The sequence below is a fragment of the Lycorma delicatula genome, chromosome 5, assembly GCF_047948215.1.
Source record: "Lycorma delicatula isolate Av1 chromosome 5, ASM4794821v1, whole genome shotgun sequence".
Classification (NCBI taxonomy): Eukaryota; Metazoa; Arthropoda; class Insecta; order Hemiptera; family Fulgoridae; genus Lycorma; species Lycorma delicatula.
Genome location: NC_134459.1, coordinates 133,850,748 through 133,869,730, shown reverse-complemented (window position 1 = coordinate 133,869,730; position 18,983 = coordinate 133,850,748). Strand labels below are relative to the sequence as shown.

The window sequence follows — 18,983 nt, the reverse complement described above, 5'->3', positions numbered from 1 at the left end:
TACTGTGTTTGTATTATTCATTTATACAAATTATATATTTTTTTTATTTTATTTTTAAAACAAAAATTGGTATTATTGAAAATCTGAAATCTAAAAAGTGTAAAAATAGGGGTGATGTTTTAAGCTACCCAGTTTAAAAATAAAAAAATACAACTAATTTGTATTTGCTGCTTATCAGATTATTGTGTTTTTATGTGGTTATCTGATGATTGATGCATGTAATGTGATTATTTAATTTTTTTTAAATTAATAGTGAGCATCATTTGAGCATTGCTATACATTAGTTTGTATTAATAAACTATGATATAGTATTTATGTAATTCTGGTTATCATGTCATACGGGCAAATTATGTTGCTTTCTACTGTTGTATGATTTTTTTAAAATTAATTTGATTTTTTTTGTTTGGAATTACAGACCTTTACATTCTTATCTGGATATTTTTTGTATTTTATTTTTTTATTGAAATGTAAGTACTTTATTTAAAAAAATTAACTTATAAAGATTGTATCATCTGTTTTCTGTATGCTTCTTCAAAAAAGTTAAACATTAAAATAAGAGTTAAAATTCTAAAATAGAATTTTAAATTTTATAAAGTCCAGCCATTGAATTATTCTGTAGAATGATTAATAAATTATTCCTTGCTCTGCTTATAGTAAGGAACTAAGTATATAAAAATAAACATCATTGCTTTCATAGAAGGTACGTAGTGTATAATTTAAGATATAATGCTCCTGACTCCTAAATTATTAATTCCCTATTAAAAACCAATTAGGTTTATGCTTGGAAACATTGTTTTAAAGAAAATATAATCTTATTGTAAAGCCAGACAAATTTTTATTTAATACTCATTAGCTTCATAATTGTGTGCTTTATACATGTGTAATTTTGTTCTTACCTCTAATTTCTCATTTTTTAAAATTAGATCATTCTAATTTGAAAAAAAAGTTCCATCTTTAATAATTAATTTTTTGTAATTCTGGGGTACGTTTTCTTTACTTTCTTACTTTTTTTTACTTATTACCTTACTTTTTCTTAGAAAAAGTAAAATTGCTAAGTAAAAAGTATTGCTAAGAAAAGTAAAATTTAGTTGTTTTGTTTCATCAATATTTCTTTAGTGTGTTGGTACTTGGATGGAAACAGTGATTAAGCTTGTGATAATGTAAAGCAATAGATTAAGGAAACCACTTGTTATGAAACTATCCACTATACACTGCCTCTACTTATTAGGAGATTGGTATTAGTATGGTATATGAAGTTGTTTAAAAATTATAATTAACTTTTTTCAGGCAACCTCTATCATCAATTTCTTCATGGGCTGGTCCTGTTGTTATGTAAATAGAATTGTCCTTTGTATATTTGACATATGAAAGGGGTAAGATTTATCAAGGTAAGAAAGGTAGTTAGTTTATAATAAGTTTGTTAAATTACCAGCTGATATCCATCATGTGTTTGTTGTTACATGTATGAATTAATTATTGTATGTCAGTACTTGTTACCCTCTCTGTTTATATTGTTTTAAAAAACCTCAAAAAATATTTTTGTTACATAAGCTTATTATTTTATTTTTGTAAATTATTTTCAGAGGGCTTTATCTAAGTGATTAAAGACAAGTAATGTATTCAGTATTAATTAAAGGTGATACAAATTTAGTTAATGATCTTTTCAAAATAAAAAAATTGAATGATTAGTACAGAAGCGTCTCCGTAATTGTTTTGGTATTAGATCTGAATCTTGTAGTTATCTAATTTTACAGTTGAGTATGCTAGGAAATAATGATTCTGAACATGCCATCGATAATAAAATTGCACATAAGTAATTAATCTTATTAAATTGTAATAAGTAACTTAATTCAGAAAATGTAGTAATATGTAATGTATTTAACCTACTAACAAAAATTCTTACAGAATCGGCTCTTTCAAAACTTAAAATATCTCTTTTCAGTTCATATTATAATATTTGAGTTTTTCATATATCATTAATTATTTTAATTAATCTTTTGCTCTGTTTTTTCCCCTTCTGATGATATATATTAAATATAACTTGAAATTAAGAAACACAAATTTGAATCTTTACAATTAATTTGTGATGCAGGCTCATAGAGTAATTCATGCTTAATTGATCATGTTTGTGAAGATTTTATTAGTAATAAAAAGTTTAACATATGAATAAATTGAAATTTGAATTTATTCAAATTTCAATTTTGGACTTTCACTATTATATATTTTCATTCTTAAAACTTGTTTGTTTTTATATATGTTAACTTTTTATGATTTTAATATTTGTGATTTTATTATAAAAAATAGTTATCAAAGATAAATGTATAAAACAGTTTGTAAAAATATTTATTTAAACCAATATTTCAAGTTTGAAGTATATGAAAAAAAGTTCAATAATTAAATTGCTTATTCAAATAAAAGCAGTATTTAATAATGAAGTACAAAAAACAAAGTTTTATGAATGAAATCTAAGAAATGTAGTGTAGTATTTCTTTTATCACATATTCATAGACTCTATTTTTATACTGTTTTAATAAAGTTCATTGTGTACTAAATTAAATGAAACACTTTAATTTAATTGCTAGAGTATCAATAACCACTTCTATTTCACTTTTCAAAATTAACTTTTTGCTTTCAGGTTGCAAATATGTTTTCTTTGTGTTCTCTGAGTATTTGTTAATACTCAGCTGTTAATATTATTTTCTTTTACTGGCTGGTAAACATATTAAGGTTATTATTTTTTATTTTTTGGAATTGCAGTTTGCTTATTTAATGTTGTAATTTTTGTTATTGATGATGATTACCTGCTGCGATGTAATGGTAGTAGAATTTAAATTGCACTTATCAGTGCAACTTATCAGTGTGTTGCTTTAATAATGAACTTTGACTTCTTGTTTATACTACTAGCATGAGCAGTCTGTCTGCTTGTAAATACCACCATGATAAACATGAATTCCTGTTTGATTTAACATGATAAGGATTCATAGTAAGGACTTCACCTGATCTGCACCAAATTCTTTTTTCTTTTCTTATGGAGAAAAAGATTTTTGATCTTTTTCCTGAATGTATTAAATTTGACATTTGTTACGACATAGTTTGAATGCAAGTACGAATGTAGTATTTCTGAATTTTATCAATAGCTTTAAAGCTTAAGTAGTAAATAACAATTTTAATCACTTCTGAAACATACTGTTCCCATAAGCTTTAACATTCATTTAGAGTATTGCTTTTTTAAGTCCTAATTCCAGTATAATTGAGAAGGTGAGAGCTGCCATACATTCTTTTCTAGTATTAAGTAATATGTATGTATATATATATATATATATATATATATATATATATATCCATCCATTTGTCATCAGTAATGATATAAGCCTAGGATGAAAGCAGATTGATATATTCTTTGTACCTTATTTGCAATGATATTGGAAAGGATTCAAATTTACGTATAACTTTTTTTAATAATGAGACCTATTTTTGTACTCTTTCCCTGCATAAGTAAGATCTATTAAAACTAAAATAGAATTCACTTCAATAAAAATAGTTGTTTTAAAGTTTTCTTTTTTTTTTAATTATAAAAATTCTTAAAAAAACATCTACTTTAACAGTCTTTAATGAAGATAAGTGATTTTTTATTATTTATAAATGTACCTGCAGTGACCAAAGTATTTTTTGCTTACATTGTTTTATTTATTTATTTATTTGGTTGTTTATTTATTTATATTAATAATTTAGCATAAAAAATATAATTGCTCAGGTTTTAATAAACATGGTTGACTTGATTACCATTTTTTCTTCAAGGAACTGGGGTTAATATTATGGGGACTTTAATCACTTAGGAAGCCTGTATATTATAATATTACACTGTTAGTAGTAAATAATGTGTTAAGAAAAATGAGCATACTGCTGTAATTGCTGTTGCTATTTGTTGCCTTTACCACATGTTAGTTAATCCTGTAACTGTGGTTTTATTTATAGTAAAAGTGTTATTTAATGTTATCTTAAATAAAATATAATTATTGAATTAATAGCCATGTGTAAATATATAAAATAACATTTTCTAGCACTTTTTCTATATAAATATATATATATATATGTGTGTTTTATTTTTTTTAAACTCATTAATTTCTTTTTTTTTTAATTAAATTTAATTAATTGTTGCTGTTGACTTTGTGTTTACGGCTGTTAATTCTTTATTGAGTAAACATATACTGTTTAGTGTTTCTTTTTGTTGTTGTTATTATTTAATATTTGTTTTAGTTTATTATTCTTTTTTTTTAGATAGTTGAAAAGTAATGTGCGTCACCTGTTTAATGTAATAATAATGAATTATTAAATAGATAGTAGAAAAAATAAAAAGCAAAAAAAAACTGCAGTTAAATATGTTTCAAAACTGTATGTTACCTTATTTAATTGACTAATTACAAATTTTAGCCTACTGTATGTGTTAGGTTAAATGAATTATTATTAGTTGGATTTCCTTAAGAAAATATGGTTAATAATTGATAATTAAATATTACAATAATATGATTGAAACAAAAGATTTTATATGAAAGTATAAGTTTATTTTATTGACATTAAATAAGGCTTGTTTTATACAGCTTTCAAGAAACTCTTGAAAAATCCGTATTTTTAATTTTATAAGTAATATTTTTATCCTTATGTATCTATAATTGAAATAATTTATGATGATTATGCAATTTTATTACAGTAATTCATTTATTAACATTATTAAAAAAAAGAAAATTTAAACTTAATTATTATTATTAAAAAATAAAATAGTTTGGATAATATTAGCTGTATTAAACAAGCCCTTATTTTTCTTACTAAATTAGAGGAACTAAATTTTTTTTGTGTAAACCCTTCTTGGTTTGAAGTAAATGTTAAAATAAAAAGACTAATGTTAGTCTTCTGTAAAAGTTACATTAGGTGAAAAAAATGTATATTTCTCTTATGTGATGGATTTAAAAAAAAAAAAATCTGTAGTTTCAAGTGATATTTATCATCTGGTAAAATAATAAAAGTAGTTTTTAGTTTTTTAATGAATTGTCAATTTTATTGTCATAGTACATTTTTCTTTTTTTATATAGCTTTTTGTGTTTCTACAAGTCTGACTAATTTTAAACAATGTCTTTACGTACAGTGCAAGTATGTTCATTGATAGTTCTTTGAGTATTCATACTAATAATAATTAAATTTGTTGATATAGCAATAGTGTATTCACATTCAATCAGATTTATGTTATTCTTCTTATCTTACATTTACTTTATTCTGGAAGCAGGGTTTGCAACAGTTTTAATTCCTTTTGTTGTGAAAGTTTGTTAAATTGTTTTTTTTTTTCTTAACCATATTAGTTTTTTTATAGTGTACTGGATTTTGTTACAGTAAAACTGTTATGATTCTGTTTTTTGTTTGTTTTTTTATTATCATTAATATATGTACATAAAAATATATATGATAATTGCAGATTTATTATACGCTATAATTAATAAAGAAAATAACTATGTAAATTAGTGTTATTAGTAAGATTTAATTATATGGTTATATATAATATGTAATTATAATTATTCCCATATATTTATAGATACATTACAAACAATTAATAGAATGCGGTATATGGGAAATGTATAAAATGATGATTGCAGGTTTTTAATTACCTGGACCAAAAATTAGTTTTATTGATTATTGTTGTGAAAAAGAAAATCAATATATTTTTTTTTTTTTTTTTTTTTTTTTTTTTTTTTTTTTTTTTTTTTTAGGGTGTTTAATTTTTTTCTACCTTATTGGGCTGGTTGTATGTATATGAAATTTGACATATCGTAAATCATGAATTCATAAATTATAAAACAATTTTTGTAATTGTAAAGATAAAATTATATATACAAATAATTTATTGAATTAATTATTCTGTCGTAGTAATATGATTTTAATCTGTACTCAAACTAATTTTTTGAGTAGGTTTTTATATTTGTTATAAAAAGGCACCCGCTTTCTTTTAATTGTGTAATATAAATAAATGTTTATTAAAGATTATATTGTTACAGCCCAATCTATATTTACTCAGTTCAGTTTTTCAGAAAATTTGAAAAAGAAAAAAAAATCAGATGTTTGTAATTTTAATATGTTGTAATATTACAGTAGATAGACTCATCTTGATTTATGAAAAAAATGAAATTGTATATTTTATGTAAAATACAGTAGGTAGACATAATTTATTCTGATTTACGATATTATGAAAAAATTAACAAAATGTAGTGTTGCTTTAGTGCATTCATTCAGTTAATTAAAAATGGAAAAAATCTTTCATTTTTTCTGATGTGTGCACTTTTTTAATTGTGTTGTTAAGTGTTACATATCTGTAGTGATTTTTTTTTCTATTTTTTTTTTTTTTTTTAAGGAGGTTGTAAAATATTTAATTATGCCTTTAAATTTTAAAGTAACACATAATTGTAACAGTTTTTTTTTATGATTATAGTTTCTTTTGTTAAATCTACTTTCGTGAATTATGATTTTAACGTAGGTGAATGTAATCTTTAAACTGAATTTTTTGTAACATAAATAGGTTTGCTTTCACCCTTGGCATTGTGTGAGTCTGTTTTGAGCCAGTACAGTGAACCTTGGTGAGTTTATAAAAATAAAAATGGAAAATAACTTTTTATTAGACTGAAAACACTGAGCCGTTCAATTTGTCTCTGGCTCTTAATTTAGGTAAGCTTAAAAATATTGTAAGGAATTGTTTGTTAATATGAAGTTAAAACTGGATTTATTTTGGGTGCTGGAAAATTATTTTGGGATTGCTTGCTTTTTTTTAAGTTGAGCCAATTAAATGGACAATAGAAAGATGAGTTATAGAATTTTCTAATTGACTGCTAGTAGCCTAGTGTGAAAGCAACATAAAGGTATGTTTCTGTAGTTTAATTAATTAAAAATAAATGATTATTAATTAATTATATTTATAAGTATGGTATAGTTATTTAAAAATGTAGTTGATAATTTTTTTTTTTTTTATTGAATTGCATTTAATTTTTCTTTTAACATAGTTAATTGTTTTTATTTACTCTTTTTCAAGATACTTCATAGTGTTAAAAATGAAAAGATTAATTTTTTTTATAGATATTTGTTAGGAAAATAATCTATTAAATTTGTTACTTTAAATGATTTCACTGCCTATAAAGAAAAAAATCTAAATTTAGTTGAAGAAATATAACATTATTTGTTATCAGTGTGTATTGTGTGCTGTTGCTTTATGCACTTTGAATTAAAAAATTTTTTAATATTCTTCTGTCAGTTTTTTGCTAGTTAAATGTAAACATGAACTTAAAACTTCAGGGCACTTACCAGCTACCACTAAAGAAAGTAACAAAAAGGAGGTAGCATGCTGTTAAAATTTCTTTAATGTATTGCGATTAAAAATATTTTACTTTATGAATTGAGTTCTTTTTTGAATTTCAATTAAGTGCGTAAAATGGAAATTCTCCTTTGACCTAATGATTATTTTTATTTTTTATATATATATAAATTTTAAACATTGTGTGATAAATATAATTTATTAAAACTTGCTTTTAAAGTGTATTTTTTATCAATTTTCTGATCATAATGCAGTTTGACTGTGAAATCATTTTTTTTAAATAATTAATTTCTTAAAAGAGAACTTATTGTGTATTTATGAATGAAAAATCTAATGTAATTGCATTCATTGAGTAGAATAATTTCATTATGTAAATGAATTTTTACGTACATTTAAGATATATTAATCCTATTATTAATTTTATTATTTTAATGTTATTGAAATAGTAATATAGCAATAATGTTAAAAATTATTAACTAATGTTATTATATAGCTATATTGTTTTTTCTTTTTTGTAACAATCTTATCAAAAAGTATTCACTTCTGTTATATTAAAAATTTAGAATATGTACATTTTCCCCTTAAAATAAATTAAAAGGTAATAAAATATTGTAAGACTGTTCCTAGTCATAATTAAACTACTGTTAAATTTGGTACATTTGTTGTGAATTCTGAAATTGCTAAGGTAAGGGAAAAGGATTTTTCACTGGTCCTAAATTTCGTGGTTTGTAGCCATAGTAGCATAAAAACACCAGCTCTGGACTATTTTCCTTATTGAAGCCATCAAGTAAGACCTAAAATCATAAATTAATAATAAAAAGCTATTTTATGAAAATCTGTAAATCAATCATTTTCCATTTATTCAGTTTCCGTCCAGGATGTTTATTTTATAGGAATAATTTAAAAATTATGCTCCGTTTCTTTGATTGAAACATTAGATTCAAACACAATCTCATTATTAGTTATATCATGTTTTGATACTGAAAAATGTGAAGTAAACCTTCTTGTAAGAGGTAATGAATCGGCAACTATAATTTTCCAAACCAGTAGCCATTTTCATTGACTTTATTACCTAACAAATAGTTTCATTCATTTTATATTTGTGTTATTCTATAATATCAATTATCCATGAAACTTAGACTTTTTGAAAATGTAGCCTTTGAATACATTTACTGAATGAAAATCTGAGAAACTGGTTGAATCCTTTCTCATTATACAACAATTTTTTCCCTTTTCTTAATTCATTTTGAATAAAAAAATGAAGTAGTTTGGAATTTTGTAATAGTTTGTATATTATTTTCACTTTTTTATATATCTTATTAAAATATATTAATGTTATTTGTACTCTTTATTGTTGGTTTTGAAAATGGTATCAAATTTTGTATTATTACTATACATACAGCTGGTGCTAGTGGTCAGGTGCTATAAGGTGTAGCAGGATCTGAATTTTTGTAAGAAAAAGAGTTGATCAACCACTCTTCGTGAAGGTTAAAGTGCTTTCGTAACCGCCTCCTAACACAGGCCCTTAGTGAAAATATTCAACACAACTTCAGAAGTGAATACTAATAATTTTGATTAGTTGATTTTTTAACATAAGTTAATTTTTAAGTAATTAATGTTATTATTTTATGTTACTCTACGTAATTATATTCTATCATTATATTTAATAGAATTGATTTATATTAATAAATTGGTATTTCAGCTTCAAAACAAAAAAAGTTGGTTTTCTAATTAGTACTTTAAAGAAAGTAAGTAAGTGGATGCTTTTTATTTACTTTGTGATCATCTTTGCAAGTATAAAGGAGAAATAATTAGCTCATTGAATTGCCTTTATTTCTTAGTTTTCTTTTTACTTACTACATGTAGGGAGAATTTTATATTTGTTTTTTTGTGCATGAGAATGATATACTCTAGTATACTCATATTTATATTCATGCTCGTGCTCTTGTATGTTTAATGAATGTGTGTTATTTTGCAAGATTGTTGCTAAAGTTTTTGAGAGTATATGAATTAAAATTTGAAAATGTGAGTAATGGTATGATTGAGAATTTGTGCTTTGTGAATTTGGGGGTTATGCAGTTTTTTTTGTTTTTTTTTTTTATCTGTGTGCATGTATAAATGTAAATTATATTTATTTATTTTTTGTGTTAGAATGTTTAGGGTGTATAAATATTTTTATGGGAATAATTTTGGTTCAGTGGTGGGAATCTAAGTTTGGAAAAAATAGTAAACAAAAATTTTGTATGCATGATGAATACATGATGGTTACTGTTTATGTATTGTGAGTAGTTCTAAAATCTGTAAAATAGAGTATAATATATATATTATAGCTATCACCCCTACTGTGTTTGTTTGGACAGTTTAATGCTTATGTACATCACTTACTACTTTTTTTCATATCTTTGGCTTAATCATTAGAGTATATTATTATTGTGAGGGGTATCTCTTTGAGTTTTTTAGATATTTATTTTCCCTTTTTTTTAATGTTAACGATTTGCAGCTATTTTTTTTTTTTTTTTTTTATTATACATTACAAATTTTAATATGATAGATAACATTTTATCATTATTAAAATAGCACATATTAAAAAATCATGCTGCTTTTTATATAATTAATATTTTTACAGTCATCCAATAATTTTTTTTATTGAATATTATTATATAATGTAGTTGACATTTATCAGACTACATTAAAAATACTTACAGCACTTGATGCTTTCCTTAAGGATTATCCTGTAGAAGAAAAAAAGGAATTTTTAATTAATATTTTTATGGTAATTTTTTTTTTATGTACACTTGTTGGTAAATAATGTTTTGTCCCACAGTCAATTATTACTATAAATTTTATTAATTTGTGTGTAAAAAAAGTTTTATACTTAGGCAGCATGTGTTATAAATTATTATAACTGATGTTATAACAACATTGTAATTAAAAATTATTGAAAAAAGTACTTACCGTTTAACATACCAAGTACACATTTGTCACTAAATGTGTGTGCACCAACAAGTGTAGGGATTTTTTTATTATAAGTATAAATTTGATGTCAGTGAAATTTATATTTAATTACATTTTCTATTGATTGTTGACTGTTAAAAGTATCTTTAGTAAATTTTACAACTAATTATAAAGAAAATAATTTAGAATTATTCCCAATTAACTTGTTCTTTTTTTTAAGAATTTTATGAAATTACTGTTTTTTTATGATTAACTTTTAAAAAATTATGTTGAGTATGAACTGTTTTGAACATTTTTTTTTCTTGTAATATATATTTTTTGTGCTGAAAGAGCATTTTCTAAGTAGGTTTTTTTAATATCTATTACCTATGTTCTATTCATTGATATTTTTTGAAATTAAAATCTTTTTAATACTAACTACTTTATTATTGAAAATCATAATTTATTGATAATTAATTTTAAAAGTTTACTAATTATGTTCAGTTTATAGGAAAAAAACATAAAAAATTTTCTGATAGTCATTTTTTTTATTGTGAAGCAAGATGAAAAAGGAATCCTTTTTGTACACATTTACTTTTTTGACAGTGTTGAATAAGATTTTTTTTTCCAAATAAAAATACGATTAATTCCGTGTTCATATATATAATTACTTGAGCAAATCTGATCAAAACTTATTCTCCAGAAAATAAGTTTTGATACTTTCTTTTTAGATTATATTTTACCAAAACCAATGTTAACCAAAATATAAATATAACTCTTGTGGATATCAGAAAATGCAACTTATATAATAAGCATTATCATATTGAGCTAATATAATATACCATCCCTTCAGATTGTATTAATTTTTAAGTAAATAGATTCAGCACGTAATTTGGCAGTGTACCAATTTTGTTAGGTCTGTAAAAGGTTAAAGTATATATGTACACAAAACTGTTACGTGTAATGTTGGTGTGGTATCTCTTACCGTCTGTGTTTGTCTGGATTAAGTGTTTCAACTCCATTTTAATTGTACTGCTAATTTTATTGGCAATGATTCTATGTACTTCGTAACTTGTAATCTATCAAGAGGTTGTCTGTTTCCTAAAATTAAGGTGTAATATTAATTTGAATAAATTTACTTATCATGATGAGAGCATATCATATTGCATCATTTTTTCCTTATAAAGCTTTAATTAATATATCTATGATGAGGGCATATCATTTAAATTCTATTTCGGTTTATTGAATAAATGAAACTGCAGTAAAATATATTACCCAAATAATGACAGGGCTAATTATTAAATCTGCTTTAACCTCTTATGGGCCATAACTGTACGTACTGTTACAAATAATAATAGGGTTCTAAGAAGAATTATGGTCTAATATATTGCTTATTAACATCTGTATTTAATTAATTACATATAGATTTGTAAACTTTTTACCTTTTTTTTTCAAATTGAACAAATCTAGTAACAGTTAATCATAGAATTTCAATATAATTTTATATATACTGTTTTTATCATAAAATTCTGTGGACAAAATTTTGTTTGATATTTGAAAATTTTTGATTTTATTATGAAGATTTATCATCAAATGCTTTTTGTTTCATTTGTACAGAAATCTTAAGTTGAATATGTATTGTTTGATTTGTTAACTGTAGTCAATAGCGTTAACTTTATAAGGAAGATTGTGTTGAACAACAGTTAAGATATTTTTATTTTTTCAAACCATAATAAAATTCACATGTACAAATTTATATGGTTTTAATTCAGCTATAGGTAGGCTTAAAATTAGGTATTCAAAATTTTTCTACTCTAATCAACATTTTAGACATTTAATTTAATGATTTTGCTGTACTTAAATGCTAATAATTACTATGACACTTATATCATTACTACACGATTTCATTATATATATATATTTATATATTATGTAAAAAACACTGTTGTTCACACTCTCTCCATTTACACTTGTATAAATCTTTTTGAATTGTGAATTATCAATTTTTAAAAGAATTGACATGTTTAATACTAAGTGATATGTATGTTTAATCAATCAGTAGTTTAAGGTGTTATATGATTTTTAATATTCATTTTGCAGTGTGATTTTTAATTTAGATGTAAAAAAACATAATTTTTCCCAATATATTATTTAAATTTTTAACTTTATTGAGATATCTTATTTTAAATATTTTAATTTAAAATTGTAAGATTTTAAAATATTTTAGATTTTTCTGATATTAATATTTTAAATTATTTTAAAATCTTAGTTTCAGTTTTAGGTTGATAATGTTTGTAATGTTCCTTTTTAAGGATAAATAATAAATATCTGTTTTTAGTGGTAAATTGTTCTTATATTTTAATTTTTTTTAAATTAATGATATATGAACAATTCTTTTCGTATATTTCCTCCATTATAACACCTATTTTAGCCTAGTGTTAACATAAAATAGCATCATTTTTTTGGTGTCTAACAAGTCTCCTGTAACAAATCTTTATGAAGTTTCTTACAGGAAATTTTGAATTAATTAAAATCTGAAATTTATGTACATTTTTTTGGAGTTTTCATTATAAGGAAATTAAAAAAATTGAAAATAACATCATTTTATGTGACAGATTAATATGGCTAAATATAGAGGAATGTTTGCTGATAGTTACTGATTACATTATTTGTAAGTTAGATTGAGTGAATTGTTTATTACTACCTATAAAAAAAATCGATCGTGATTAATATGGTGTTACATTTACCATTGCATAAAATGATTGCCTTAGTCAGGAATTGATGAATTCCTTTTATGTTATTATAAAGTGTGCAATATTTCAGTTTTTGAAAGTTTTCTTGACTTCCCTCATTTGGAAGCAAATATAATATAATTTTTGGTTAATAAACAAAAATGCTGAAAAAAAGTAATTTTTGTAATCTACAATTTTTATTTTGAATGTTTTAAACAAAATTATTGCACACTTATAAAATTTATGTTCACAAATACATTTTATTTTAAGTTTTATTAACAATACTCCCTACCATTATATTATGAATACAGTGTTTATTGAAGAAAATATTTTTTTTGGTATGCAGGGCTTGAAACTGTTTTATTAAATAGCTTCTCTGGCCAGTTTCTATATTAAATTTGTTGGTTGTTATGAAATAGCTTCAGCTAATGTCCACAATTGTCAGGTCAGTTTTCACAATTTATTTTAGGGGAATTGATACTTCCCGAGTTAAGTATTACTGTATTAGAATAGAAAGGTAGTGTTTGTGTTTATAAGCTGTGAATTTTTGTTCACAGCTAGATTTAATTTTGTTCTGTAATATGTAATTATTCTATACCTTTGTTTACCCCTTATTTTGGTTCAATCCAAGTATGATTCATTTATTATGATTGACACCATATAATAAAGATTTCTTTTTTATCATGTGAAAATTAAGAAAAAAGATGATAGATTTTTTGTAGGAATACAGTAATATAATCTTGTTTTTAAAAGTATTAATTGAGTTCTGAGATTAATATTGAACTAATGGCTGTTGATCATTAAAGGCTGTCTGGTTTAAAAGTATTGTATAGAAAGGTAATATAAGTTTCATTTCTTTTTAGTTACAACTTTTAAAGAGTCAAAATATTGATGAGATACAGAAAAATATTTTAGCTATACAGGTGAGTGTTCTAAGTCCTAGATCATTGTTAATTGTTTGTTAAAATAGTGAAAGGGAAGATACTTAAACAATTTGTATCAATTCTCTTTTAGTTAGTTGACTTGTTTACTTTGGATTTTAAATAAGATAAATATTTTCTATTGATACTTAAATAACTTGCAATTGAGATTGTTATTGCTGTAGCTATGCTTATAACTAATTAACGTTATCAAAATTGAGAGTTAGTATTATAACTATAAGATCAAATTTTCATTATAAGTGGGGTGGTGGGTTTTGTTTATTTTTGTTTGATAATATATATTCTGTATTTGGGTTATTATAGTCTGGATGACTGTATTGTTATTAAAGTTGAAATTGATTATTAATTTTTATATTATTTAAGAATATTAATATAGTAATAAAATAATTCTAAATCCAAAACAAAATAATGCCCTTTTCAGAACTCAGATTAAGAGTTTGTATTTTCAAGCCCTGCTAAAAAAGGTAATAAATAATGGCCAATACTAATGAAATGTTTTAATATATCTTTATAAATATATTGATTTATACTTGATGTAAATGTTTCTTTAAAAAAAAAATAACAGTAATTGATTAAATACTGTATCATTTTCATTTTAACAGTTATTAAATATTTAAATTATAATTTAAAACGATAAATAATAAAGGTATTTTTGTCTTCATAGATATGATTATTTTTTTAGTCTTTTAAATTTTTCTGTTAATCTTGTTTTATTTACTTGAAAAAAATTGTAGTTATGATATACAACAATGAAAACGATTTCAAAAAAATATTTTTGTTATTTTTCTTTAAAATTAATTTACTGTTGTTTTATCTTAATTTGTAACAAAATACAATACACAATGTTACTTATTGTAAAACATATAAACAGAAAAAATTAAAAGAGCTATAAATGATTTATTTGTTCACTTAATTCCTTATTTCAAGTTAACCATGCTTTTTTGTGTATGTTGTGTATTGTCTATTAACAGTCCAGAAGACCCATTTTTCCTTTATTTATTAAAAATAAATTTATTTTAGTTGCAAATGAAAAATTAGGCAAATTTGTCTGAAATCATATCGGCTGACAATAATAAGACATAAATTGATGTGCTAATTTTAAATACACATTCATGTTTATATTGTGAGAAAATAAATAACATAAAGAAATTTGCATTTGTTTCTAGACAGTACAAGACATTTTTGGTGCACTTTTGATTTATTCATAAAAAAACCGCTGGCAAATAACAAAATTTAAATATTGTGAGGTTTAAGTTGAACTGGAAAGTTACCTTAAATACGATTTAAGCCATAAAATCTCTCCATTTAGGCTTATCACCATACCCTTTTATAGGATAGGTAACAACTTTATCTTAAGAAAGATAAGTAATACCTTGAAATATTAGAAAAATGTTAGCTAAATATTACATTAAAAGGATAACTGATTAGTCTTCTCTTTATGCAGCCTTTGTGTTGAATGTTAGGATGCATCTGGGGAATTATATCTTTGCCTACAGCAGACTTAAATAAAGAATTGATTGCCCTAAATTTCTTCAACTGTATAATCTTCTGTTGACCAGGGATTTCGCATGATTTTACCTTGATCGGTGAGATGTGGGAGCTGATAATTTGCCACCACGTATGCAAAGTATACTCTTTTTCCTGTTTCCTATGCTAGTATCAAGTCTTTTGATTATCACAAACTTTATCTCGCCAATTAATGATTAATACTTGTTGACAGACTCACATCTAAACTTTTGACATTTTTAGTAAAGACAACATTATACAATAGCGTAGAGAAAATTGACGCTATAAAAGAATAATTAGTCACGGTCTTCCTCAAACTTAAATGGTGGCTATATAGATCATAACTTTTCTTAAGAAAAGCGAATAAGTGATTATATCAAAATGAATTTGGATCAATATATATTTACAGTTGAAATAATATAAATTAAAAGAGTGTTCAGTGTAGTTAGATAATTTTGCAATCAATGTATCATTCAGTAGGAATTGCCAACAATTCATTTCAAAATTCAGCACTTTATACTTTCTGTGATTATACTTTAATTGTGGCTACAAATTCTATCCAATACTGTGTAAATACTTATGGCAACTTATCTAATGTTCCAGCAAGAGTTTTAAAATCTTTTTGGCAGTTATTTATATTAATGTAAGGCGATTCATGTGGATATGCGTAGTGGTGTAAGAGACCACATACTAACACGCATGCGTATATGTTTGGTCTATTCTACCAAACCAGAATGTTTAATGCTGAACATGATGATATGATGGCTTTATATCATGAACAGATACTCCTACATTGTTGTAATGTAATTCTGTAAGTGTATTCTAAATTCTAATAAACATATTCTGTACGTACTATCCAACCCTGGATTCCTAGTCACAGGAATCTTAAGCATTCAATGATAAAAAGCAGTAATGAAGGAAGCTTGCATCAGTTGACCTTAATGTGGAACAAATAATCAATTATGATTATGTGGTTAGTGAAGGGGCAGTGCAACAATGGTGGTGATAATTGGTTTACTGTTGTTGAGATCATTACATTAATAGAATTAACATGTATATCACATTAAAGTACCAAGTTAGTTACTGAAGAGAAGTTATCCTTTTTAATGCTTGTGTTTGGAGCGTTTCTTTCATGTTAAGCTATCCAGTTTGCCTTTTTGATAACTGCCATATAATAGCTCATTGCTATTATTTTTTTTTGTATAACAAATCCTTCACGAGATCGATGGAGTGGTGGCATCTTGGCCTTGCATCTGGAGGTCCTAAGTTTGAACCCCAGTCAGGCATGACATTTTTCATATGCTACAGTTTCATTACATTTACATATCTCTTGTACAAGTTTATGTGGTGAGATATCATCAAGCAAAAAAGGAGCAGTAAACTTAAAAAGTTATAAATTTTAATAGTATGCATTGAAACTGTATCCAGTGCTGTGCTGCTCTATAGAAACTAGTTTATTAAATGGCTTACAAGGGCCATGCAGAAAGTTCTTTTGGCTTGAAAAAGAAAACAAGATATTTTGAAATTTTTACTTTATTTTTCAACATCATCACCTTGCAATTTAAACCTTTTTAATACCTGCAGTATGATGGGATTTGTTCAACTCTGCAAAATAAGTGGTTGTCTTTAGCAATTGCTCTCGCCCCTAACCTGAAGAAATGGCTCCCTGGACAAAGATGATGAGGTCAAAGCAGAGATTGCGACTTTGACCTTATCATCTTAGTCCAGCATCATTTTCTTCAGGTTAGGGGTGAGAGAAATTGCTAAAAGTGAAATGCAGCAAATGTGGAAGCTCATCAAAGCGTAGGTCATGGAGTTTTGAAGCAACAACTCGATGTGTGGCAGCACATTATCATGGTTAAAACATTTTCTTTTTGGGCAGATGTGGATGTTGCCTGAATAACACCATTAAATAATTGATCCATTAGTGAAGTTTAATACTCCCCTGCCATCACAGGGGATTATTATAAAAATCCATAGCTCTGACTTTACCTGGAGGTGAAACCATTCTCATTATCTGTAATGTACTTCTGCCTGCACCCAACCACTGTTCGAACTGGCATGAAATTGTGAATCTGTGTTTTGTCTACTCCTATAAAATTTTGAAGAAACTCAGCATAATCTTGTTTAAATAAGTCATAATACCCTTGAGATGTGTATAGTAACAAATATGGCATCAAGCAGAAAGCTATTTCATAACCAAAATATTGTGTAAAATTAAGTGTATCCAGTCTGTCAATATATTTTGCAAGCTCATCTTCACTCTGTAATCATTTAATATGGCATTGTGGTTTTTTGTGATCATTTCATTGCTCGTAGTGTTTTTTGAATATCCCAAATGTTTGTTATCTTGAATGGATGTACGACCACATTTAAATTCATTTGTCCACTTTTTTTTACCATTGAAAACAAAGGGAAAGTATCTTTTAAATTGGCTCTGTATACATGTCGGTATTAAACCTTTTTAAACAAAGTACTTTTTAATAGCTCCCAACTACAATTTTATCCATTTTTCGAAAAATTAAAAATTATTTGCTCTACTCAATTGCTATAAACAAGCAACTCTGGACACATCTGAAAGATAATTATTGACAAATATCATCATTTGTTAATACTTGTGTCAGCCTGAGAACTTTACAAAAGACCGTGGTAAGCCATGGCATTTATCCTTCTCATTCTTAGATTTGCATCATTTACGTACAGTTGCATTTTAACAAATATAAATTTTTTTAATAGTCTGTAACTGTTTTGGTTGATAATAAGTTATATATTTACTGTTGTAGTTCATCGGTGGGATTCAACAAGTGTGATAATTAGTAAAAGGTAATTTTTAACAATGATTAATTCTTTTTGATTTATGATAAGACAATCTGTAAACTTTGATCAGATTGCCCACTTTTAGTAAAACTCGTTTACAATATTGCCGACAAAGCTTTGGTTATTTCAATTTTTAATCTGATTTTCAGGTAGTCTATGAGGACTACACCATGAGAATCCCAAAAATCCATAGCTCTGACTTTTCCTGGAAATGAAATCATTCTCACTCTGATGTACTTCCACCTTCATCCAACCGTTGTTCAAACTTGTATGAAATTGTGAATCCGTGTTTTGTCTTACTATAAAGTTTTGAAGAAACTCAGCGTTACATGAAGTCATAATACTCTTGAGAAGTGTTCAATTAGCAAGGTGGCACATTTCATTAAAACTATTAAATGATAAAATTTATAGTATACAATAAATTTGAGGATGTAAATATTAAATATATTTCACAGTAAACAAGTTTTTTCTTTATTATTAGAGAGAAGAATTATTGAGTTCAACTACATCTTTAGCTGCTAATTACTATTTATTTACTAACCTCATATTGATAACTAATTTTTTTGTCATGAGGATAAGAAATGAATTTCTTATTCTTGAATTAATCTAATTCCATCACAAATTGCTCTGATATCTACAAATCTTTTTTTGGGAAAAGAAATATGGTTTGAAAAATAAGGTTTTCAATATAAGGATGTAGTCACAATT

At 24.9% G+C, this 18,983-nt stretch overlaps 1 protein-coding gene across 5 annotated transcripts in view; it reads left to right on the top strand.

The window, feature by feature from the left end:
* LOC142325397 (uncharacterized) overlaps positions 1-18,718 on the top strand; it is a 70,415-nt gene extending 51,697 nt beyond the window's left edge. For 3 of the 5 annotated variants that reach the window (XM_075367124.1, XM_075367120.1, XM_075367122.1), the window contains one exon: positions 1,288-2,088. In XM_075367124.1, coding sequence (XP_075223239.1) covers positions 1,288-1,336 — 49 coding nt within the window. In that variant the 3' untranslated portion in view covers positions 1,337-2,088. Of the gene's footprint in view, positions 1-1,287; positions 2,089-18,424 lie in introns of those variants that run through there. The other 2 variants (XR_012756527.1, XM_075367123.1) reach the window with 2 other exon arrangements.
* Positions 18,719-18,983: the final 265 nt, after the last annotated feature.